Here is a 27,155-nt window from a genome sequence, read left to right on the forward strand (position 1 = left end):
CAATAAAAGAGCTCTCCTTTATTCCATACATTACTTTAAAAGTTGTGCCCAGCTTTTTAATATTGTTTTCAATTTAATGTAGCCTACAGTGACACAGTCCCATTTGGCCTTTCCTATAAATCTGGTTGTAGTATAAGAGATGGTTTTGCTTACGTTTTATTCTCACATCAATATAAAATACTTCTGCTTTAGTTTAACATTTCTCATTTATTTTTTTTCTTTCCCATAATTCTTAAACTTTACATTTTCAACTCTCTGCAAACAGGGAGCTTTGAATTCTAAAAGGATAGCACAAACTTAATTCTCTTGCTATTCTGAAAATGGAATGCTTTAGGAGTATTCTTAAATCCCAGTTTTGCTCACTTGGATGTAGGCCTGTGGATCGATTTCTTTCTTTCTTTCTTTCTTTCTTTCTTTCTTTCTTTCTTTCTTTCTTTCTTTCTTTCTTTCTTCTCACATCAGCTGTCTGCAGCGGCTTTCTCTCTCACCTTCTGCTTTCTCATTAAATAGTTTTTCTTCTTGTCTTTTGTATTTTCTAACTACTCTCTGATTTCTGAATGTACCTTAAGTGTTTTATTCTTTTCTTCAAAGAGCACAGAGTTATTTTATGGCTTTTTTCCTGTCAATATTGTCTGCTTTATTTGTCAGAAGTGCTTTCTCTTGGGGAATGTGACTTAGAAAGTTCAGTACAAAAATCTGTTGCTTTTCTGTTGGGAAATGCATTTCTACAATATTATCTGTAAATGTTTGTTCCCTCTCGGGATATGTGATATTCTTGTATTTTTAAATGGTCTAATACATATGTCATTACTTGATAATTCCACTAGGTTAGCTTTCAAGCTAAGGCTTCCATTTCTAATTATCACAAGCAATACAATTTATTTCCAATCACAATTTCCCTTTCAATTTCTAAAATACCATCAAATTCTCTCAAGTTGTGATATTAGTGGCATTGAAGCAGCTATAAGACAAATTTCTAAGCGAGGACAGACCAGTCCCAGGCAGCCCCCCAACCTGAAGCAAATACTCTCCAGCAACCACACAACAAAAACACTAACCCAGGAACCTATCCTTGCAACAAAGCCCAGTGCGTCCCGATGAGGAGGACGAGCTTGAGGAGAGCACACAGCACACCGTTCTCCCCAACAGCCAGGGTCTTTTTATCGCCTTGACTGAAATACCCTCCCAACCTAACGAAGCCAGAGAAGGGACCTCTGGTGAGTGTACCTTTTAAAATATAATACGTGTTATAAAAGCAAGCGTTTTTTAATGATTAAGTAGCCTTGAGGACTTGGGATGCATTCATGGCCCGTACAGCTACTGGAAAAGTCTGTTAACGTGTCTGGGGATGGAGCGGATATCCTTCAGGGACATCTCCATGAAGCTCTTCTGGAGGTACTCTAAAAGACTTTGCGGAAGGTTTCTGGGGAGAGAAGCCTTATTCTGTTCTCCATGGTAGGACACTTTACCATGCCATGCTAGTAGCAAGTAATGTGGTATCATTTGCATGACAAAGCCTGGCAGCGTATGGTCCCAGTGTTTGCTGGCATTCAAGCAACATCCGTTCTTTCTCTCTCTGTGTTATCCTTGGGAGAGTGATATCGTTCATGGTAACCTGGTTGAAATAGGGGAATTTAATTAAGGGGACATTCAGAGATGGCCCTCCCTACTGGGCTGTTTGCCTGTGGCTGAAAAGAAATTCTCCGTGCAGTTAGCCAAGCAGTGGTGGGGGGCATTGCGCTGAGCTGTTTGCGTTTGGCTAGCAGGGATCTTCCCTGATACCAGCCACGCAGTGGGAGGAGCGGTAAAGCAATCGTCCCAGAGAATTGGAGTGGGAGGGCTAGTTTGGTTTCTTCTGCTGCACGTTAACAGGAAAACTGCAGCACTAAATGGCCAACTCAGTGTGCTTTGCTTGGTATGGGAGAGGAGGGTGCTGCTGTTATAAAGGCTGCAGAAGCCAAAACTCTATGGCTTACCATGGCCACCTGCAAGCCGAATTCTGTTGCCCGGCACTGCGTGTGTGATCTCTAACACCAAAGCTGCAGGCACTCAATATAAGATACAAAATGCGACCTTGTACCAAAATCACATGGGCTATGTAATGTGAATAGTGTTGTTCACCGTGAAAGAGTATAGCCATTGTTCTGTAAAATGTATCTTTTAAAATACTTCACTCCCTTTTTTTCCTCCAGCAGCTGCAAATGTTTCAAGCCTCCCTCCTCCGTCCCAAAGGTTATCTCAGATAAGGCGGCGAAAAAAACGCACGCGCGGTGACATGTTCTCTGAGCTCATGCAGTCGTCCAGCACTGACAGAGCTCAGCAGAATGTGTGGAGGGACACAATAGCAGAGTACAGGAAAGCGGCTGATGAATGTGAGGAGACGTGGCGGCAGGAAGATCAGAGGAGGCATGAGGCAACACTGGGGCTACTGCAGGATCAAATGGACGTGTTCTGGCGTCTGGTGGAGGTTCATAAATGGCAGCAGGATCACAGACTGCCGCTGCAGCCCCTGTTTAACCGCCCGCCCTCCCTCCTCCCCAAGTTCCATTGCCTCCTCACCCAGATGCCCAAGAACGCGGGGCAGGCGCTGCAGGCACCCAACCACTCCACCCCAGTGGGCAGCCCAAGCAACAGAAGGCTGCCATTCAAGAAGTTTTAAAGCGGCCTTTTCCTTCCCTCCTCCCACACCCCACCCAGGCTACCTTGTGAGTTGTCTCCCTATTTTTATAATCAATTAATAAAGAATACATGTTTTTTAAATGACAGTGACTTTATTTCCTTTGCAAGCAAGCTGTGATCAAAGCGGGGCGGGCGCGTGGCTTACAGGGAATTTAGCGTCAACGAAGGGGGCGGGTTTTCATCAAGGAGAAACAAACAGAAGGATAACACAGTACCCTGGCCAGTCATGAAACTGGTTTTCAAAGCTTCTCTGATGCGCAGCGCTTCCTGCTGTGCTTTTCTAACCGCCCTGGTGTCTGGCTGTGCGTATTCAGTGGCCAAGCGATTTGCATGAACCTCCCACCCTGCCATAAACGTCTTCCCCCTTACTCTCTCAGAGATTGTGGAGCACACTGCAAGCAGCAATAACAATGAGAATATTGGTTTTGCTGAGGTCTGAGCGAGTTAGTAAACTGCGCCAGCGACCCTTTAAACGTCCAAATGCACTCTCTACCACCATTCTGCACTTGCTCAGCCTATAGTTGAACAGCTTTTACTACTGTCCAGGGTGCCTGTGTACGGCTTCATGAGCCACGGCATTAAGGGGTAGGCTGGGTCCCCAAGGATAACTTCAGGCATTTCAACTTCCCCAACAGTTATTTTCTGGTCTGGGAAGTAAATCTCTTCCTGCAGCCGTTTAAACAGACCAGAGATCCTGAAGATCCGAGCGTCATGAACCTTTCCCAGCCATCCCACGTTGATGTTGGTGAAACGTCCCTTGTGATCCACCAGTGCTTGCAGCACCATTGAAAAGTACCCCTTGCGGTTTATATACTGGCTGCCCTGGTGGTCCGGTCTCAAGATAGGGATATGTGTTCCGTCTTTCGCCCCACCACAGTTAGGGAATCCCATTGCAGCAAAGCCATCCACTATGACCTGCACGTTTCCCAGAGTCACTACCTTTGATAGCAGCAGCTCAATGATTGCGTGGGCTACTTGCATCACAGCAACCCCCACAATAGATTTGCCTACTCCAAATTGATTACCGACTGACCTGTAGCTGTCTGGCGTTGCAAGATTCCACAGGGGTATTGCCACTCGCTTGTGAACTGTGAGGGCTGCTCTCATCTTGGTCTTCCTGCGCTTCAGGGCAGGGGAAAGCAAGTCACAAAGTTCCATGAAAGTGCCCTTACACATGCAAAAGTTTCGGAGCCACTGGGAATCATCTCAAACCTGCAACACTATGCAGTCCCACCAGTCTGTGCTTGTTTCCCGGGCCAGAATCGGTGTTCCACGGCATGAGCCTGCCCCAGTAACACCATGATCTCCAAATTGCTGGGGATCGCAGTTTTAGAGAAATCTGTGTTCATGTCCTCATCACCACACTGCCATCGCCTCGTTGCCTGGTTTTCAGGTGCTAGTTCTGCATAAACTGCACAATAATGCACGAGGTGTTTACAATGGTCATAACTGCTGCGGTGAGCTGAACGGGCTCCATGCTTGCTGCGCTGTGGCGTCTGCTTGGGCAATCCAGGGAAAAGGACACGAAATAGTTGTCTGCTGTTGCTTTCACGGAGGGAGGGAGGGTTGACTGACAACATTTACCCATAACCACCCGCAACAAATGTTTGACCCCATCAGGCATTGGGAGCTCAGTCCAGAATTCCAGTGGGCAGCGGGGACTGCGGGAACTGTGGGATAACTACCCACAGTGCACCGCTCGGAATGTCGACACTTGCCAGGGTACTGTGGACACATACCGCTGAATTAATGTGCTTAGTGTGGATGCGTGCACTCAACTTTATAAAATCTGTTCCCAAAAATTGACTTCTGTAAAATCGGAGTACTTTCGCAGTGTAGACATGACCTAAGTTAAGTATCCTCACACCTTCTTGTCAACTGTCTAAATGGGCCATCTTGATTATTACCACTCAAGTTTTTTTTTCTTTTCTCCCACTGATAATAGCTCATCTTAACTAATTAGCCTCTTACAGTTTGTATGTCAACTTCCACCTTTTCTGTATGTGTATATATATATCTACATATATACTATTCCATATATATACTATATTCCATTCTATGCATCCGATGAAGTGGGCTGTAGCCCACGAAAGCTTATACTCTAATAAATTTTAGTCTCTAAGGTGCCACAAGTACTCCTGTTCTTTTAACAAATTAGAGTCAATGTAATTTAGAGGAGGGCCTGAGGTGTATGAAGGTGATGTAGAATGTTGTCTTTGGGACATAATTTTTGAAGATACACCTCGCTTCAGTAACTTTTTACAGCTTCCATGAAAATCAGTTTTGTGTGTAAATGGAGTTATTTGTGCTGCATTGTGAAGGATTTGGAAAAGCTGATCTTTTCGAACTTGTGAATTGTTTAAACAACTTAAAAAAATCCCTATGGATTTATAGAAAACTGGTTGGGATTTCATGATTTTTTTTTCCTAATCCAGTAGTTTTAAGAGAAAATTAGAAAAAGTGTCTACTTATCTGTGGCTAGTACTTTTATATTTCCATTGTATCAGATGTGCATTTTCTTGAAATCTTGATTTAAAAAACAATTTGTGTGTGTATATTAAACTAATACATTCTTCTCTGTTCTTAGCTATGCCCCTTGGTGTCCAGCCTGCCAACAGATTGAAGCAGCATGGGAGAATTTTGCAAAAGAAAGTGAACATCTAGATACCACGGTAGGAAAAGTGGATGTCACTCAAGAACCAGGTAAGCTGTGAAATGAGCACTATATATAGGTATTTAAAAGGAACACTAGAACCTGTGTAACTCTTAGATCCTGGGAAAATATTCCATTTTACTGGGGCAACTGAAAAATTGGCCAACTCAGAAAAATGAGCTTATTTAATCAAAAGAAATGTAATTTCCTTCCATTTCTTTGTGCTACTTGCATTTTTGAATTTAACAGCATAGTGTTTCTATCTTCCAAATGAAGGATCAGTGTGGGTCCTCTGCTGTAGTGCCGTCTGCAGCGGACATCCCATAAAAGTGTCTACCTACAGTGTTGATCTACTTCTGCCATGGAAGGCTCTTAGTTGACTGAGATATTTCCACTGCCTGGTAGTAATGGTTGGGGGAACAAGGAGATTGAAAACCATGGATTATTCTAGTTGGGGAAACAATCTTGAAGTCTGCTCAAGCTAAATGGAAATTTTTATAAACTCTCTCTATTAGCTGGCTGCTTTATTGCTTTATTGTATTATCTAGCTATAGTAATGCTTTTAAGTACTTTTAAAGGACCAGTTTAATTTGTTTCTTTTAAATGAAGTATGAATAGAAAAAAGCTTTTATAAACTTGTTCTATAAATTATACTTTCAAATAGGCTATTTCTTGGTTTCGGTGTGTTTTTTGAATGAGTCTGACACAGATATGTAACATTTTGAAACAAAAAAAAAAGCTTTGTTAGTTTTTTATGTACGTGCAGATAAATGCAATATTTTTACAATTCTATCCTAGCTGCAGAGGGATGAAGTTTATTATAATTAGGCTTGGAAAGATTAGATTTTTATCAGTAAATGTCGGTAAATGTCAATTTCACTGTAGACTTATAAACCTAGGAAAAAATATTTCCACTGATGATGATTGAAACTTTACAGATGGGCAAAGTAAGAAAAATGCTGTTTGACAACCATTATTAGCATTTGACTTAAGTATACTTTGTGGTTTAATGGTTATACAGTTTCTACTTTTTGAATCTCAACATTTACCTTTAAATAATTACTGCCTGTCCCCCCAGCCCCCCAATTTCCCACAACTATGAAAATTTATATTGATGACAATAAAAAGGCTTTAAAATAAACATCAGTGTCATCCACTGAAATAAAAAAAATATGCTAAGCTTAATTATAGTAATGATTTGCGATAAAAGTGGGAGGAAGTTCCAGATACATCCAAATCAGAAAACCATGGCTGATGATTTTGCTTTATCAAACCGTGGAAGTGCGTACATACTTTATGGGTTTATTTCTCAAGTGCAGGTGATACTGCAATTAAGTTAATTCCATACTGTTAATTTTAACAAGTTCAGACTTAATTTTTCTGTACCTGTGAAGCTGAACTCTAATCTCAAGGACAAAGAATACCGGCTGTTCATAAGGGCTCAGTGTGTGCTTGTGAGTTGTATTATTAGAAAGTTGGAGGAACACCAAAATTCTCTGAAATTGAAAAGGTACCGGTATGGGTTCTTCAGTTAGCGAATGCACAAATCGTTACCTGATTAATAAAGGGATGAGTTTGAAAACAGTTCTTCCTTTCTCATGGGCGAGACCTTAATTAAAACGAACCTCTGCTTCCTCATATTAAAGAAACAATGAGCTCCTAACTATTGCAATATCAACATTAAGATTGCAACCAGTGTTCCATTGTGAGCCTGACCTTCCAATGCGCATTAAATTTTAAGCTCTTTTGTGTTTGTACCGTGCTAAAACAATGGGACTTTGATCTTTATTAGGGCCTACAGGCACTTATGTGAAGCATATGATTTTTTTAAGAAAATGATTCTTTCAAAAATAAGGCTGTGACAAGCAGAACTGTTTGGGAAAATTTCAAAGAATTAGTCTTTCTGATAAATAACCTAAAAATTACTGGTAGGATTTTCAAAAAGCCTAAGTGGTTTTGGCTCTCTGGTTTATCATCTGATTTTTCTTGTAGTAGGTAAGTTTACGATTACAGTGTGCCCTATGTGGGAATTCAGTTGACCATAGGCTTCCATGTTTTTTGTGCTCTAAAAAGTTTTTTGCAAGGGGACCTGTTAAGGTTACTTGAGTTTAGTCCATTTTTGGTTGTAACCTAAGTTGAAGTATTTTTCAACCATAGGGGCAATCATACTGGGGCTTTGCCCGCTTCAGTTCTTGGCTAGAAGGTATGTGCTGGGAAAGATCATTGTTGGAAGTGTGAACTTGGTTGTAATCAACAGGTGGGGAAAATTTTTTCCATGTCCTTGCCTTGCTCTCCCTAAAAGTCTCCATTCAGATGGATTGGGTAATTGGATAGGGATGGGAATACTTAGGGATAGTAAGGGAGACTTTCAAAGGCCTAAATGGTTTTTAGGTGCCTAACTCTCACTGGTCAATGGGAATTAGGCACCTAGCTGCCATTTGTGCCTTTGAAAAATAGACACATTAATGGTCATGTCATTCATTACAAACTTAATAAATGTACTGCATGAATGCCTTATGCATGTCTCCTGGGATGATGGTAGCCTCCATGGACAGTGAAGGATTAATATATACAGTAGAAATTAAATTTCATATATACCCCAAGTTAAATGTATACCCCAAATTAAAAAAAAAAAAAAGTAAGAGGACCAGAAAAATGCCACCATGGCTGAACAAGAAAGTAAAAGAAACGGTTAGAGGCAAAAAGGAACCCTTTAAAAATTGGAAGTCAAACTGAGGAAAATGGAAAGGAGCATAAATTCTGGCAAGTCCCGTGTAAAAGCATAGTTAGGCAAGCCAAAAAATAAGATATGAAGAGCAGCTAACAAAACACACAAACTAACAGCAATTTTTTTAAAGTACATCAGAAGTAGGAAGACTGCCAAACAATCAGTGGGGCCACTGAATGATTGAGATGCTTAAGGAGCACTCAAGGAAAAAAAAGACTTTGCGGAGAAGCTAAATGAATTCTTTGCGTCAGTCAAAGAATTCTCTGCATTTGTCAGAGGTGACAAATCTGAGGAACTGTCCCAGATTGAGGTGACAGTAGGGGTGATTTTGGAACAGATTGATAAATTAAACAGTAATAAATCACCAGGACCAAATGCTCCTTAAATTAATAATTGATAAATTAAACAGTAATAAATCACCCAACAGCTCAGAAGGAAATAAAATGTGAAATTACTAATTGTGATATGTAAGCTATCACTTACATCTTCTGTGCAGATGGCTGGAGGATAGCTAACGCGATGCCAATTTTTAAACAATGCTCCAGAGGCAATCTTCACAATTATAGGCAATCCTAACTTCAGTACCAGGCAAATTGGTTGCAACTATAGTAAAGAACAGAATTATCAGACACATAGATGAACACAATATGTAGGGGAAGAGTCAACATGGCTTTTGTAAGGGAAATTATGCCCACCAATCTATTAGAATTCTTGGAGGGGGTCAACAAACATGGACAAGGGTGATCTAGTGGGTACAGTGTACTTGGACTTTCAGAAAGCCTTTGACAAAGGTCCCTCACCAAAGGCTCTTAAGCAAAGTAAGGAGTCATGGGATAAGAGGGAGCGTCCTCCCGTGCATCAGTAACTGAAAGGAAACAAAGGGTAGGGATAAATGGTCAGTTTGCAGACTGGAGAGAGGTAAATAGCAGTGTCCCCCATGGATCGTTACTGGGACCAGTGCTATTCAACATATTCTAAATGATTTGGAAAAAGTGGAAACAGTGAAGGGCAAAGTTTGCAGTTGATACAAAATTACTTAAGATAGCTAAGTCCAAAGCAGACTGTGAAGAGTTACAAAGGGATATTTCAAAACTGGGTGACTGGGCAACAAAATGGCAACTGAAGTTCAGTGTTGATAAATGTAAAGTAATGGAGATTGGAAAACATACAAAATGATGGGGTCAACATTAGCTGTTACTACTCAAGAAAGTGGAGTCATTATGGATAGTTTTCTGAAAATATCCACTCAATGTGCAGCTGCAGTCAAAAAATGTTAGGAACCATTAGGAAAGGGATAGATAATAAGATAGTAATTACAGTAATGCCACTATATAAATCCAGGGCTTGAATATCCACAGCTTGAATACCCACAGCTTGAATATCGTGTGCAGGCCTGATTGCCCCGTCTCTAAAAACATCCATTAGAAATGAAATAGGTACAAAAAAGGGCAACAAAAATGATTAAGGGTATGGAGCAGCTTCCATATGAGGAGAGCTTAAAAAGCCTGGGACTGTTCATCTTAGAAAAGAGATGATTAAGGGGGGGATGTGGTAGAGGTCTATAAAATCATGAATGGTGTGTAGAAAGTGACTAAGGAAGTATTATTTACCCCTTCATATAACACAAGAACCAGGGGTCACCCAATGAAATTTAATAAGCAGCAGGTTTAAAAGAAACAAAAGGAAATACTTCTTCACACAACACACAGTCAACCTATGGAACTCGTAGCCAGGAGATGTTGTACAGGCCAAAAGTGTATCTGTTTTCAAAAAAAGAAGTAGCTAAGTTCATGGAGGATAGGTCCATCAAGGGCTATTAGCCAGCATGGTCAGGGATGCAACCCCATGCTCTAGGTGACGCTAAGCCCCTGACTGCCAGAAGCTGGGACTGGATGACAGGGATGGATTACTTAAAATTGCCCTTTCCTTTTCATTCCCTTTGAATTATCTGGCATTGGCCACTGTCAAAAGACAGGATACTGGGCTAGCTGGACCATCTGTCTGTCTCAGTATGGCTGTGCTTTTGTTCTAGAAATGTATACAACTATAATGGGAACTGTTACTATGCAGATGTAATGAAAATGGTGGTGTAGAATAATTTGACATATCAGTGGTTTAATTCATTGTTATGATTTTGAAAAATATTTTCTCTAGCACTACGGGATTTTATTTGATCTCATCTAAAATGATAAAACAGAATATCTGGCAACTGATGTAAAAAAGTTAATATCTGTTTCGACACCAGTTACATGTAAGAAAAAAATGGTATTACTAAGCATGATGGAGAGGTATAAGTTCCATTAAGGATGCTGACGATGGAAACACCAGGAGTTAAGTACTGCTAGGTAGAAGTTTCCAGCTGATCTAATGAAACTTGGAAAATCAAAAAATGTGCAGTGATGACAAAGTGCCATTTCGGTGATTATATTTTAAAAGTTCTGATGTGCTACAGGTTGAATTAGATCCCTCGATAACAAGTAATACATAGCTTTAAATCTCACATTGTTTCTTCTTTATTTAATCTAATTGCTTTTCCTTCCTCTGTTCCCCTCCCACTTCTTCTTCTTCTTCTTTTTTTTTTTTGGTCTTGCGTTACAGAGGTGAAATAAGCAGCAGGTTCTTAATCCAGTGCCGTGTCTTGGCTGATTAATATGAGATTACTCTGATTCCCGCTTACTGCAACAATTTTGAAGGGCTTTTTGGGTATTTGAATTTTCACTTCTGATTGATCCATTTAGCATCTCATTTTTAACACAGATTTTGGTCTAGGGTAATGCAAGAGTCATAGAATCCTTATTTTAAGCATCATTTAACAAGTCCTAAAAAAAAAAAAATCAAAAAAAAAATCCATGTTTTTAAAATCCAAAGTGCTGGCTAAGAATAAACCAAGCAAAATGCCTCTCCAAATACCTTCTTTGTTGAGAGCAGGGAGTTGTGGGGATGCAGAGGCTTGATCCTTAAGCCTGGGGTATATACAAGTGAGTTGGCATTTACACATAAGACCCTGTACCTTCTGACTGGCATTTAGGGCCCCTTGCTACTGTCCCTGGCTTCCTGCCAGGCTGCCTTCTAGCAAAATTTTATAGACCTGTGTGAAGTTGCATGCCTGAATTAATGAATATTTACATACATAAATGAATGATAGTGAAGTTTAAAGATAACAGAATCAGTAATTTCTTCTTGAAGTATTTATCCATGTGGATCCCACTCTAGAAGCACATGTCCCTGACGTGCACAAGGTCTGAATCTTTGAATGAGTAGACATCTCTGTTGGGCTTTGTCTGTGCTATACATGTACTTACACTCCTCCACTTCAGGGCATAAAGGGCAGAGTGGCCACAAGTCCCTTGGTTCCCTCTTACAACCCATGGCAGTGAGACCGAAGAAGCGGTGTCTGTCCACTACACATAGCAGAAGTTTTCCTTTCCTATCTTCACCTGGTTAAGGTTAATTTCCAAACAAAATTCCTCCTTTAAAAAAAAATTAATTTCTCCATGGTACTTTGTGCCGATATAATCCTAAAATAACAAATTTGAAGCATTAGGGCTTCAAACCTGTGTTCCTCTGGCGACAAAACCCTTGCCGTCACAGACTGTCAAAACCACTGCCTTTTTTTGTCTTAGCTAGAGCCACATACTAGACTGCTGCTTGATTTGCTGATCTTTTCAGCCAAAACAAGAAAGCCAGAAACACTCAGTATGTTTTTCAGCAGTTGGAGAGAGGAGCCTCAGTAATGAAGAATGGACATCAATTTCCAATATGGGACTAGTCACTTCTAAATCCCAGTCTGCTGGTGCCCCTGATAGCCAGTTTGCAACCCTTGCGGTTGATACCTGCAAAAGATCTGCCCCAACACTGTCTGATAAGGATCTGAGATTGTCGAACCTTGTCCCCCCCGGCTGTATGGGCTAACACCAAGACCAGTAGTATCTCCTCCTTAAAACAAAGGAGGTCAGAACATCATTCCTCGTGCCAATCTTCTCATTCCCAAAGAAGCTTAAACCTTTGGTCTCCTCTTGGGATAGAGCATTAAGACCACTCATATGATGGGGCAAGTGACATGAGCTTACCTTCTGGCTCAGACCTTTATGGGGCCTGCACCTGACAATGTTGGCAATTGCTAGCATTGACACAGGCACCAATAATAGCAGCATTAATAGTGCCAGCTGACCTTATGATAGAGGAGGTCGCTGTGCTTGTTTTATAGAATTCCACTGTATGGGTTCTCACAGACTCCACAGTAAATAACTACGGAGATGCTTGTTCATCACTCCAGTGCCTGGAGGCAATGAAATTATGGACATGGTGTCAACAATACAGGATAGCCCTAATAGCTCTTCATTTCCCAGGAGCCAGTAACAATGTAACAGACTTCTCAAGCAGGAAAGCCATCAGCAACAACAAATGATCTCTGAAGAGCTTCATCATCATGCCTGTATTTCACAGATTTATAGATTCTAAGGCCAAAAGAGACCATTGTGATAATCTAGGCAGACCTGTGGTGTAACATAAGCCATACAATTTCCCCCAAATAATTCCTAGATCATACCTTTTATAAAAACATCCATGGGGAATCGTATTATAGTCTTGTTTGCCACCAAAGAAAATAGTGTCTGGTCTTTTTTGCTTCAGAGGATTCATGAGCCTGTGATCCTTGAAAGATGTCTGTATCATGCTGTGGAATCACAGTCTTGTGTGTTTCTCCACTGATCTTTCTGATAACCTGCGTGATATGGAAAATCAGACAGGATGTATCTGTACTTATCTTGATAGTGCCATATTGGCAAAGAAAATTCTGGTTGATAGATCTTAGTCTCCTTCTACTCAGCTTCCAGTCGCACTTCCAAACTGTCCAGACAGATCACAGAACCAATATAAAGTACTTCACCTAGAAGTAAAATTGCTACACCTGGTAGCCTGGATATTGTCCAGTTGACTGCTACTGACAGATTCACTGTAAGTCCAACAAATCCTCCTGCCAAGCAGAAAGCAATTTACAATTATAAAGTACTCCTCTGAGTGGAAACGATTTTCAATATTTGGGTAGCACAGCACAACCTTGACATATTGGAGGCTCCCAGACCTAAAATCCTTGATTTGTATTCTACATTTGAAACACTCTCAACTTTTATTTAGTTCCATTCAGGTCCACCTTGCAGCTATTTATTCATGGCATCCTATGCAGTTGTGTTCTCTCTTCTTCACCCCAGATATCTAAAGGTTTCTGTAGTTTTCATACTTACCCACCAAAGAGCCCCCTCAGATGTGGGATCTTAATATTGTCCTTGCAAGCATCATGGAATCTCTTTTTGAATTTCTCATGAATAATTTACACCACCTTACTCTTTAGATGACCTTTTTTTATTGTTACATCAGCCAGAAGGTGAGTGAATTCCAAGCCTTGTGGCTGATGATCCTCATACAACATTCCACAGAGATAAGGTGATGTTGAGATCCCCTCTAAAATATTATTACCAAAATTGTCAGATTTCCGTTTAAATCAGTCTGTTGATCTCTCTGCTTTCAATCCAAAACACCATTTGTCCCCAGGGGAAACAAAACCTCACACTTTGGATCTTTTCAGAGCCTTGTTATAATATTTTGAGAGAACAAAGTCCTTTAGGCAAGTTCCCTGTATTTGTTGCCAAAAGTAGTGCTTCTAAGGGGTAGGCCACTTCTTTGTAGAGACTGTCTAACTGGATTACCCAGTGTATCTATCGCATGGCTTGAACGCTTCTTCCTCCAAGCATCAAAGCTCATTCCACTAGACCACAGTCTCTCCTCTGCATGCTTTAGAAACATCCCCATATCAGAGATCTGCAAGATAGCCACTTATTTTTGTTTAAACACTTAGTTTCAAGATCAGGTGCCAGATTTGGTAGGACAGTGTTAAAATCACTTTTCTTACTGGCAGTTTGGATTGCGCAATCCCACCTTCCATAAGGGCATTGCTCATCAGTCACCTGGAGAGAGGGATCCCCGTGGATGCATATTAAGAACAAATGATTCTTCTCCGAGTGATGGTTCGTAGGCATATTCTGCATGTGGGATACATGTGTGTGCCATCTGCCTGAGTCCAGAATTTTCTTTGCAAGCAGTGTCCATTGGCACGCACGTGCAGTGTAGCTCTCCTTGTGCTCTGAACTGCGGGCATGAAACTGACACCTGTCCAGTTCCTTCTTACTGCCGCAAGGTCTGAGTTGGAATCTTCTGTGTCCTCAGCACCTTTTTTCCTGTGTCATAGCTGTAAGATACTGCATATAGTTAGTTTTTTTAGTAATTTTAGTAGCTTTAGTAGTCTTTATAGTATAGTCCAACATAGTATAGTTAGATAGCTTCCCCCATTTCTTCCCCGCCCGGGGGCTTTTTCTCCCCAAGATGTCTGGGATTATGCCCAGGGTCCCAGAGTTCAAAACCTGTGTTTTATGGTCTCCCTCCTTTTTGGTAAGCGATGAACATCAATGCTGCCTCTTTTGCTTGGGTGAGGCTAATGTTTCTGCCAGGCGCAACATCTGCCCTTCTCCTCCCTCATGAGGGTTGGAAACTGAGACTCAGCAAACATCTCATGGAGAATGTAACGAAAAGGTCTCATTGTGACCCCACCCCAGATGCATACCTAAAATAGTTTCCAAGTTTCATACGAGTCCCCTTTCATCCACTTACCATTGTTTTTTTTTTTTTCCCTACACCACATGCCTCATATGAGGGAAGATGGCTGCATTATCTGGATAAAAGGGCTTTGGTCTTTTATCTGCAAAGAACAAAGGATGTTAGAAAGATGCGTAAAGTATTTATTTCCATAGCTGAGTAATCAAGCTGTATCGGCCCAGAGACTTTCAAAATGGATCTTGGATTGCATTGCTTTGTTACCAACTAGCTTGTGTTCCTCCTTCAGAGTGGGTGAGGGCTCATTCCACTGGAGCGCAAGCTACTTCGACTGCATCTCTGAGAGGTGTACCCCTCCCAGAGATATGTAGGGTAGCTACTTGGAGCCCTTTGTATACCTTCATGAGACGTTACTCTCTGGTCCAGTCATCTGTGGATGCAGCTGTGGGGACAGCTGTTACTTCTGCGTCCGCACACCCTCCCCCATCTGACTACTGTTTGATAATCTGCCATATGTGGAATACACAGAGACCTTCACTCGAAGAAATGGAGATTACTTACCTGTAACGAAAGGTTCTTTGAGATTTGTAGTCCCTAAACGTATTCAATTACCTGCCCTCCATCCCCTGCGGTGCATTTTGTTTGGACTGCAATAAGAAGGGGAAACTGGAGAGGCATCTGCCCAGATCACCAGTTTGGAGCACGGAGAGAGCTACAGCACGTGCGTGGGCCAACAGATATTGCTGGCAAAAAATGCCAGACTCAGGCTCATGGTGTGTGTTGGGTACAGATAGGAACTACATATCTCTAAGAATTTCCTGTTATAGGTAAGTAACCTCCATTTACTTAACTTCTAGTAACTAGTAATCTTGAGTGGTTGTCATCAGCTGGATCCCCCCCACCCACTCTCTCTCTGCTTTTTTTGGAGCGTTTGTTAACTGATTCTGAATTAGCAAGTGAACTGAGGGACAGTTGCAACCACTCTGCACTTTATGCCCTTGGCAGGGGGCCAGCACATGAACGTTGTAGGCACAGCTCAACTGATGCTGCTTTTCAAAGATTCTGATCTTACATGCCCACACCTAGAGTGGGATCCAAACAGACAAAACTTCTCAACGAATCAGTTACCATAAGGTAAGTAACAGTTTTTAAGTTTTTTGCCTTTATGCTAGACAATATTTTATATTGAACAGCGTTGTCATGGATTTACTGCAGTATTCTCTAGAATAAAACAACTAAACATTTTATTAGAGATGTGATAACCCCATTCATGTTCACATTTTGTTCTGAAAAGACAAATGTTTATAGGTATCTTTAGAAAATAGAAATAGAAATTTATTTTTCAAAAGCTGAACTGAACAAATGTGATTTGTATTTTTTTTTCTCTCCACCAGGTTTGAGTGGCCGTTTTTTTGTTACCACACTTCCTACTATTTACCAGTAAGTCTGTATCATACAGGAATCAAAGCTGTCAGTTTCCATACAGATGAAGCATCATGCAGAGCCTGTGAACAGATGCAAATTAAAATTATTTCTTACATACTGTTATTGATAGCCACCACCTGTTGAACATAATTCTGGCATATGTTATGTAACATAATTCTCCTCACCTTCCCCAGAGCATTAGCTGTTGCAGTGGCTAAGAACAAGACTTGCAGTTTATTTTCCTTCTCTGCTAAGGCTGTTGGAGGGTGTGGGATGAGTGGTTATAGCTATAAGTAGTCCTATGTCTGTCTGCTTTGTGTTTTAATTTATGGGATAAGCACCGAGATCCCCGGATAGCTAAGTACAGGTTTTTTTTAAATTGAAGAAATAAATTTTAGAGCTTAAAATATCTTTTAAAAACAGTTTTTTTTGTTCCAAGACAAAATAGCCTTGCTATGCATATGTAGTTCAGATTAATATGAATTAAATCAGCTATTTCTTAATCTAAAGACAATTTTAATTGCATTATTACCAACCAGTGCTATAGTTTAAATTTGCACAAAGATTTTCCTCTGTTCTTACTTGCTTGTGGTTTTCCTTGGAATTTTCATTTTGAGTCGAGATTTATTATGACCATATCATCTCAAAGTGAGAATTTTCTTGGAAAAATTATGTAATCGTGAAGTCCGAAGGGAATTATTTGAGCAGGAAGAATAGGAATGTTAATAACATTAAGGTTGCAAATTCAAACATATCAGGAAACTGAAGTCTGGGTTTTCATCTCAACAATAACTTGCTCGCACTACATATATATATAGTACTGGATTTTTTATTACTAGATGGTTTTAAAATGTATGGACCCTAAAAATAACTCTATCTAATGTGTGCATATACTGTGTGTGTGTATTCCAAATTCTGCTTGTAACTGGTCTTAAACTGGTATAATTGAAAGCAGAATGGGGGTATGAATGGACAAAGAGAACACACTAATTGTCTGAAATTTAATTCAAGCTTTGGGCTAAAACTTTTGTCTGTGATAACACAGGTAAATTCCTCACCAGAAGTTGTTTCCAAGAAAAATAGTGTCTGTAAATTCCTTGTTTATGCGTAACATAATTTAAAACATTCAGGGGAGAAATTGTAAGGTGTACACCCCCTCATCCTTCCGCTCCATTATGTTGTAAGAATCCTTCAAATAAATGCACATAAATAATATGTCACACAGTTAGGTCTATTACAGTAAACTAATTTAACAAAAAAACAAAAACACTGAAGGCTATTTCAAAGGAGCCTGAGCAAGTCAGGTGTCTGAATTCTATTGAATTTGAATGAGATTTGGAATCCCAACTTTTTTAGGTTTCTCAGAAAATCGCTGCCTTAATGGTGTGTATATGTGGGTATATTTCTTTTAAAAATAGGTTTAATCCCTCGGGATTGTTTAGTTTGCAAGAGTTCATGAATTGAAGTATTCATAATTTTTTTGGAACCTTAATTTACCGTCAAGGGTCTCTTCGTTGGTGTGCAGTTCAAACTTCATAAGTGGCACCAACACCTCTGATGATGGGTAATTCACTTTGGCTGTAGGGGGCAGTTTCTTCTAATAAGGGGCATCATTGTAATCACTATGTGTCTGTGCTCCTCAGTGCGAAGGATGGAGTGTTTCGCAGATACCGCGGATCAAGGACGTCAGAGGACCTTCAAGGCTATGTCCTAGAGAGAAAATGGGAAGCCGTAGAGCCTGTAGCTGGGTGGAAATCCCCCTCTTCTCTAATGTAACTGCCGTATAATTTTACCTTAAAAATAACTGGCTTTTGATGTTGCTAATAAACGGTGCTAGACAAGGGGTGGGCAAACTTTTTTTTGGCCCGAGGGCCACACCCGAGTGAAAAACTGTATGGAGGGCTGGGTAGGGAAGGCTGTGCCCCCCCAAATAGCCTGGTCCCTGCCTCCTATTCGCCCCCCTCCCACTTCCTGTCCCCTGACTGTCCCCCTCAGAACCCTCGACCCATCCAACGCGCCGCCCCCCCCCCCCTCGCTCCTTGTCCCCTGACTGCCCCCTTCTGGGACCCCGCCCCAAACCGCTCCCCGGGATCCCACTTCCTATCCAACCCCCCCTGCTCCCTGTCCCCTGACTGCCCTGACCTATCCACACCCCTGCCCCCTGACAGGCCCCCCGGGACTCCCACGCCCTATCCAACCCTGTTCCCCAACCCTTGACCGCCCCAGAACCTCCGCCCCATCCAACTGCTCCCTGTCCCCTCACTACCCTCTGGGACTCCCCCACCCCAACCGCTCCCTGTCCCCCTACCGCCATGCGTGCACTGCCGCCCCCTTACCATGCCGCTCGGAGTGGCGGGAGCTCGCAGCCCCGCTGCCTGCGTGGTGGAGCAGGAGGGGAACTGCGGGGGAGGGGTCGGGGGCTAGCCTCATGGGCCAGGAGCTCAGGGGCTGGGCAGGATGGTCCTGCGGGCCAGACGTTGCCTGCGGGCCGTAGTTTGCCCACCTCTGTGCTAGACTGATAGCATTAAAGACTGAAGTCCTTGTTCACTGGAGAAGCATAGCATAGGTATTGGCAATCTACCCTGCTCTGGTGCCTCAGCCCTGACCCTTTGGTGTGTGAGCGGTTTATTTTCCATGCCTGTTCAGTCCTTGACATCTTTAAGATTTATATGTTTTAAATACAGAGAGTTCTTGGAAGGTGAAAAGCATAACTGCTCAGCATTATTATTAACAGGAATGGCAGTTTTATGTCCACTGAGTGCTGGAATGAAACTGCTTTGTTATGCAGGTCTGCCATATAATGACTTCTGGTCACATGGGCCATTTTGACTCACTAAAAATCTCTGTCATTAAGTGACTAGCACGTACATCAACGTGCAGTTTTCCCATACTTTGTTGCTGAATGGTGGGAGATAAAGCGTAGTGCTAGAATAAGGTATTTTCCTGTAACCTGCTGCATTTACATAGGGTTTGCTTTAAGTGAAAACCACACTTTTCCTGTTAGAGATGGTGATGAAACAATGAATCAGAGATTTGTGTTGGACCTGCAAGTAAGAGAGTCCTTTAGTCATCATGAGTGAAAGTCAAGTGAGGTGTCGAGGGCCCCAGCCTTTTTTTGCTGGGAAGGCTCTAGGGATTCTACAGGTATAAGGAGCCTCTCCTTTCCAGTGTCTGTTGGAGGCTGGGCTGGTGAAGAACCACAGGATCCATGACTGTGCCCTGCATGGGGGTTATAAAAAGGCAGGTAGTGGCTCTTCTGGCCTATTGAATGAAGTAGTGGCTGTGGACAGCTGTGTCTGTCTGAATTTCTTCTCCCAAGCCTCTACTTAGTGTCCTCTACACAACTTGGTTTACCTCAGGCTAAGTGCAGGCGGGATGACTTTCACCCTACGTTCACTAATGTGCAATATAAGTTTCTCTTTGAAGATGTGAACGGCTGGATGTGATGGATGTTGGAAATTTTACATCCATCTCTTCCATCAGTTTTCATTCAATTTGTACAGTATGTCGTGCATCAAACTCTTAATCCCCTTTCTTTCTTAGGATGCATGGAATGGCAGGTCTTTTTCATCTCTCTGGATGTATCAGGGTAAGTAACACTATTCGCTATTACAGCATTTAAGATCTGAGGAAAAAGTGTGTCAAACAATGTTTAAACAGATATTTGACAGCCTTATACATAACTTACGTTTTTCTTATTGTGGCTGGCTATGCCCTTGATGTATTCCTGTGTCCTTGTAACTGAAGGCAGAAATTGTGCTTGGCTAATTAATTGTTTGCCAAAAATGACATTTTAAGGCTATAGATAAGATTATGATCAATGCCAAAGGGTACTCTCTGCTCAGTGTTATCTTAATATTGGTTAGCAGCCCTAATAAAATGAGCCAGCCTAAAATTAATTCTGTACTGGTACTTGGAGTTGTTATAGTCTGATTACTACCATATTGCAGAATATATTTTGCATTCACAGTGGAGGTAGGATGCCATCATATTCTCTAGATGATTCTCTTCTTAATATTTATATTTTAGGGGTTGATAGATGAGGTTCTGTGGCCTGCAGTGTTCAGGAGATCAGACTTGGATGATCATGATAGTCCATTCTAACCTTAAAGTCTGAGAGACTGCTTTGTCTGTGGAAGGTCTTGTGTTGGCCCTCTGCACCACGGCCTGAAAGAATTGCTTTATACATGAGCTTGTTTTAGTGTCGTATCTTTCTCTAATCATACAAAGCTGGGAGTATCACTTCCATATAACTATGAGAGAAGACCCAAGTTCAAATTTAGAATTTCTTGTCCTTTTTTCTGTTGTAACTTATAGCCTTTTTTGGAACCATTTAGACTTGTCCCATCTAACTACTAACCTATTTCAAACTCTCTGGCTGCCCCATACTGTGTTTTCTCCATTTCTGTAATGCCCTTTTTAAAATAAGGTGGTCAGAAGTAAGCACAACATTCTAAATGTATCCTCAGTAATTTTTATGTTGCTAGAATAATTCCCTTTTATTTGTCAGAATAAGCATTCTGAATTGTACGGTCTTTTGCAAGGGTATCACACATTCTGAGCAGGACATCCCCTTAATCCTTCAGCTGCTGTGTATTTCTACTATTTGACCTGTTGTGGATATAGTGGCCTTTTGCTGCTTTGTCCCTCAGTTCATTGTCTTGAATAGTCATATGAAGTAGATTTATAGAATGTACTGCTGAAATATTAATAAGGGTTGGAATCCAATAAAGAAAAAGCAGCCCTCCTCAGAATGACTGACAGACTAGGAGCTGTGTAGTCAGTATAAACAAATCTAAGGAATAAACAAATTATAACACAAGAACTAGGGTTCACCAAATGAAATTAATAAGCAACAGGTTTAAAACAAAAGGAAGTATTTCTTCACACAATGCACAGGCAACCTGTGGAACTCCTTGCCAGACGATGTTATGAAGGCCAAGACCATAACAGGGTTCAAAAAAGAACTAGATAAATTCATGGAGGACAGGTCCATCAATGGCTATTAGCAAGGATGGTCAGGAATGGTGTCCATAGCCTCTGTTTGCCAGAAGCTGGGAATGAGCGACTGGGGATTGATCACTTGATGATTACCTGTTCTGTTCACTCCCTCTGGGGCACTGGCCACTGTTGAAAGACAGGATACCGGACTAGATGGACCTTTTGTCTGACCCAGTGACCCAGTAGGGCCGTTCTTGTGTTCTGACGTTCTTATTTATACAAGTAAAAAAACCTTGAAAAAGAAAATAGAAATGAATTTGGAATTCTATTAGTGACACTGTTAATGTTAGAAATAGTTTTCTAGTATATGCCTATTTTAGACTGTTCCATCTTTCTAGGGTCATTTTAAAAAAAAGTCTTCCGCCTAGAATTTTTCATGCTTGGTGTCTAGCCAGATAAATGTTTTTCTTAAGATTACGTTATTTAAATCTGACTTCTTATAGGTACGGATTTGAATAATGAGATTCTTCACTTCTGGGGAAGTCTTAACATATATTTTTGGAATATCTCCTCTGAAAAGATTTAGTTTAGAAACTTTCAATGTGTCCTCAGTTGTCCTCAGCTCAGAGGAGTGCCTTTAAGTACTTTTAGGAACTGGATGGCTCATTTTAGTTATTCACTATAGGCCAAATTACCTGACTGAAGGTTCAATATAAAAGTTGGAGAATCTGGTTTTATGAAATTTTAGACATTAAAACATCTTTTAAATCCAGGATAGTGTAGTATGAGGATACGTTTTAAGGCTATTCAGAAGCTGCAACCCTGAAGAAGGCAGCTGCCTGCTTGAGTGAAAGGTCTTATGAGGTCACATGACATCTCTACTTTGTAATCTGCAATAGTTGCTGTTTGGCTTCTGGGTGGAGATTAAAGTATGTTTTGACCTAGGAAGCTCTAATGGTCTGTGGCTTGTTTGCTTCACAACTGCCAATACTGTCACAACTGCCATTATTGGGGACGTTCAAACTGTAGTCTCCTTGATGTAACAGATGGAGCTGTACCAAGGTGTCCTCCATGATGAGGGCCCCTCATCTTTGGATTTCATCCTCTCACCTACGTCCGGGGTCATTCTGAAATAGCCTGAATTTATTGAAGTTCAAGGCATGTCCATCTGTTTGGGCCTTTGAGGAGGAGAATTTTGTATGGATTAGATGTGTAGGGGAAGGATTTAAGGCATGGTGGGAATTTTGTGCTGGATTTGAAGTTTTGAATACTCTGGGTTTATTTGCAAATTGATGAAGTTGTTTGGGATATGGGTGATAACTTTTGTAATGCTGAATAATGGCAAGGAGTCCAGAGTCCCTTTTATTATCCTTTGGATAAATGCAAATGAAGAAATGGGGTAGACAGTGTTTTTTTAAATTAAATTTTGAGACTTGTTTGAATGTAGTCTTCGAAAATATAAATTAAATGATAGAAAACTGCTCAGATCATCCATGGTCCTTTCCACAGCAATCCCCATACCTCAGCTATGTTCTTTACTCCCCTTTCTGATCAGCCACTGGTTGCCAGAGTGCCCATCTTTAGTTCTTGCTTCTGTCCACTGGCATCTACCTAAATAACTTTCACCAGAAAGGACAGTGGGGTGGAATCTTCACACAACCACATGCTCCCCAGAGTCTCTTCCCCAGTAGAGCTACTAGGAGAAATTCTGAGCCCCTGCCAGTCTCTACCTCCCCACCAATTTGGTAGGTGAGTAAGGAGGTGGCAAATTCTTAAATCCTGTGCCTGGGTGGGAAGGCAGGTGATGGCAGATGGGAATATTGCTTAAAGAGCACCTTTTAGAAGATGAGATGGAAGAAACCAGTCCACAAATACACACACACACACTTACATCGGCATAGAGAAACACAAGTCTTTCCTCCCTGTGAGCCTAATGCACATGGTATTGTGAACAACCCAGGTTTTTTCTAAAAGGTTGAAGATAACAGAATCCTTGATTTCACTAAGTCCCATGGTACTTGCTTTCTATTAATCAGGCAAAAACTAGGTTGATCAGAATGCTCTATCAAGCATGCATTTTTAATGAAGTATAGAGCTGCTCATAAATGTGTCACTAGAGCACAAGCAGTGGGCTTCAGCTTCCTATGAAGGAGAGGCCACATATAGCAGGGTAACTTGCAACCCCTAAAGAAGGGAGGCAGAAAAGTCGGCTTTGCAGCAAATTAAAAGATTGAACTGAAGGGACGGGAAGCTGAGCAGCTGAATTCCACGCAGGTAGGTTGAGCTACTCTTTAGTTGTTCCCTTGGATGGAACAGTGAATGGCATAGCTTATTGCTCCTTCTCATTCCTTTCCTAGTAGGTGCAAATCTTTTCTATGCCATTTTACAGGAGGGCACTTTTAAGATTCAGTGGTTAAATGACTTGCACACTGTTGTGCATCAGTGCATTGTGCAAGTGGCATTGGACACTTGGATGGATAACAAGAATATCCAGAATTTACGGAATATTTTTTTAAAAAGAGAGGTTTCAGAAGGAATATAAAACCTTTTATTTCATACATTAAAGCCAATCTAAACTATAAGGGATTAGGAGGAGACTTTCTCTTGAGGGCAGTAGATTATCCTACATCTGTGTATTCTTGGGTTTCTTGTACCTTCCAGCCAGTGTTTGAGACAGGGCAATGACTAGGGGTCTGAAGCCATATTTTAGTTCTTAAGTTGATTAGAAATTGGGGTAGAAGTTCCCTGAATTGTAAACATCCTTGTGATACTAATTGTTGCAGATTTGCACAGATTACGTAATGAAGTTTTATTTGTTTTACTAGGGCCCCTAACATTGCTAACACTAATGGATCTGCATGATAGTGCTGAGCACAGGGATCAGATCATTAAGATAATCTGAAGTCTTAAATTTGTTAATATTGTCCTCTTGCTACCCGATTTCTGAGCAAAAGTAGATGTCACAGGACTGTGTGCTACAAGACCTAGGGAAGAGCGTGAAAAAGATTCAAGTCAGTAATGCGAAGATCACTATATGTAATTATTTCCTTATGACATGGCTTTCCTTTCTTTAATATAAAGGATTAGGTTTATCCTTAAAAGTGCATGCACAACTTGGGTACATATTTTTGCGCATATGCCCTCTTACAAGTGTAGGCCCTGTCTCTGTCCCTTCCGGTATGATGAGTGGAGTGTGGAAATTGCATTGTAAATTAGTGATGGAGCCAATATGAAATTTCAATTCAGGAAGATTTGATATTGTAATACTAGTCACTGCAAGTATTACAGGAAGGAAAAATTGTAGTTTCCTTCCTGAAACAGCTTTTACATGTAGAATTATTAAATAAGGAAAACAAATGATTTGATTTTTATCACTATCATATGTCTTATAGGAATTACAGTATCAGTAAGCTTAAGTATAGTGTGGAAGAGCGTGAGGGCAAAGGGGGATGATTCTTTTAATGTAATTAGTGGCTGTTGAATGAAAAGTCTCAATTGGGAATTAACTTAAGAAAAGTTTACAGAATGGGTACTAAATATGTGTAATACGAGCATATTAAATCTGTTTTTTTCCCATTTGCAGCAAATTCACAGCGACTTCACAGGCACTCTTGGAATTCATGTCTGGGGTTCTTATGCAATCTTCATTTTAGCCACCTTGTTGATTGGCCTGATCCTGGGTTTGGTAAGAAAGCGTATTACATTTTAATTTTCCTCTTTACAGCCAAATGTGAACTCATTGCTTTAAAAATTATCTAGAGATCTTGCTTTACAGTAATTGCTGAAAAAGAAACAGCAAGGGTATTTTATTTTTAATGAAGGGCTACAAGGGGGCTCTTTTGTAATACTTAAAATTAAACGTTTGTTTCAATGTGTACATAGTATTCCACTGAATGCATCCAATGAAGTGAGCTGTAGCTCACGAAAACTTATGCTCAAATAAATTTGTTAGTCTCTAAGGTGCCACAAGTACTCCTGTTCTTTTTGCGAATACAGACTAACACGGCTACTACTCTGAAACCTGATGGTATGTATAATGGCTCTAAACTGTCTTCATAGGGTTGCAGAGAAGAAAACATGTCCCATTAATGGCTGCATGTACTGTCACAATAAGATCTTGATACTAAATAGCATCAAGGCACTTCTGTGAACCTTCCTTACCTCTGTGGTGTTGGTAGCAGCTGTTTTGTGGGATACTCCGCAAACTCACCTCACCCGCTGCATCCAAACTTTCTGTATGGGAGGAATAAGAGGCACCCTGCTACCAGCCCCTGAACTAGCTCCCATTCCCCAAATTGGTCGCATTCATGACAAAGTTTACCACTTACAAATATATTTACCTTTTAGACAAAAAATCTTTAAAATTAGTTCCTCTAGCTGCAATGTTCTGAATTCATTTACCCTGCTGATGGCATCACTAACATGAGAAAACTACTGTAAGCAAAGCTTTCTTGGGACACATTCCCACTCTGGGTAACAGAGCCCAAACTCCAGCTGGATCAGGAATACCTATACAGCTGTTGTTAGCACCATAGTGTGAGCCTTGTGAACCTGAGTCTGTAGACTTGGGCTCTGATAAGAACTGCTGCAGCTTTTTTGTGTGTGTGCAATGTAGACATACCCTTCGAGCCCTGCTGAGCACTCATTACTCAAACAACGCTCAGTGGAAGATTTGCCTGAATAAGGAGAGTTGAGTGGAGGCCTTATGTGACCACAGTCAACAGCAGTAGCTGGAGGAGCAGAAAGTGGGTTATACTAGTTAAACAAGGAAGCCAGTCTTCAGATACGTTGTTTTAAAATGTAAACAGATTAGTAATTTATTTTTTTGAACTCTAGTCTTCCCCCCATATTTTGTCAGCCTCTTTTCCTTAGCCTCTCAAACTTGCAATCTTTGACTTTTCTCTGTCCTTCTCACCCCTAGGGTTTTGCCAAATCAGTCACTTATACATAATCTTCAAAATCCACTCCTTCCTCTGCATCCATATTGCTAAAACTCTTGTCCATGCCCACGTCATCTCTTGCTTAAACGGTTGCAACTTTTTCCATTCCGTTCTCCATAGTTCCAGTTCATGCAACACTCTTCCTTGCCCGTAGTTCTGATCTTGGTCCTGTGTTTGAGTTCCTTCACGGTGCTCCCATCTCATTCAAACTTCTCTTCCTCGTATCCAAGGCTCTTCATGATGGTGCTTCTTTGTTTACCACTGATTTTCTCTCAAGATCATAGAATCATAGAATATCAGGGTTGGAAGGGACCTCAGGAGGTCATCTAGTCCAACTCCCTGCTCAAAGCAGGGCTGATCCCCAATTAAATCATCCCAGCCAGGGCTTTGTCAAGCCTGACCTTAAAAACTTAAAGCTGTCTCTTTATGCTCCGCTTGTCTTGCCAATCCCAATTATATAATTTTATAATGTATTACTTTTTTAAACTAGTCTGCACATATGTTCTCTTACTGGTTTAAATGTTGCTGTATTGTTTGGCTTTCTCAAAAGCTAAGTGACAGAAGGTGCAGCAATACTGAATTAGAATGGATCTAATTAGGATTATTAGGATAGATTGTTCACAATTTGAGAGCTATTTTTTTTCCTCTTTACCATTTCCTGTGTAGAGGTTTAGTTTATTTCCCAGTTCTCTACTCTGAGAAAGGAAGTTATGGGGGTAATCCTAAAGTTGTCTTGGTTATTTGACAAACCAAAAAAAGATTTGAAAAGAAGTAATAGACATTTAATTATTTTAGCTCTTTTAATACTGTTTCAAAATGTAATGATTTCATAAATAGCAGTTTATTAAATAGTCAAGCTCTTCTGTTCTGTAAATTGTCATGTAATCACACACCTCTTCCCTACTTTAAGAAGGAATCACTGATCTCGTGTGTGACCATCTTGCAACACTTGTAGAACTGTACAAACGCTTTCCTCTTTTCCATTTCTGTTGTGGGTTTAAATATTATCCATTCTAGAGCAGAGCCTTCTTTTGGCTTCAGTAATTATCTTAAGCAGGGATCAGGACTCATTGGTTCAACAGGTTAGGTTTTATTTGACCTTTATCTTCATGGATGGAGTAAAAATATTCTTTTAAATTGACTAAAATTAAGTAGCAGTAAATAACTTCACAAGATGTACCAT

The 27,155-nt window shown here is 40.8% G+C and overlaps 1 protein-coding gene across 2 annotated transcripts in view; it reads left to right on the forward strand.

The window, feature by feature from the left end:
* The window catches only part of TMX4 (thioredoxin related transmembrane protein 4), a 57,015-nt gene that overhangs the window by 13,577 nt on the left and 16,283 nt on the right, over positions 1 to 27,155 (forward strand). For both annotated transcript variants that reach the window (XM_048842546.2, XM_048842547.2), the window contains exons 2-6: positions 5,267 to 5,382; positions 16,061 to 16,106; positions 17,735 to 17,863; positions 19,635 to 19,680; positions 24,616 to 24,717. In XM_048842546.2, the coding sequence (XP_048698503.2) occupies positions 5,267 to 5,382; positions 16,061 to 16,106; positions 17,735 to 17,863; positions 19,635 to 19,680; positions 24,616 to 24,717 (439 nt within the window). The remainder of the gene's footprint in view (positions 1 to 5,266; positions 5,383 to 16,060; positions 16,107 to 17,734; positions 17,864 to 19,634; positions 19,681 to 24,615; positions 24,718 to 27,155) is intronic.

Source organism: Caretta caretta, chromosome 3 (assembly GCF_965140235.1).
Source record: "Caretta caretta isolate rCarCar2 chromosome 3, rCarCar1.hap1, whole genome shotgun sequence".
In the NCBI taxonomy this organism is placed as follows: Eukaryota; Metazoa; Chordata; order Testudines; family Cheloniidae; genus Caretta; species Caretta caretta.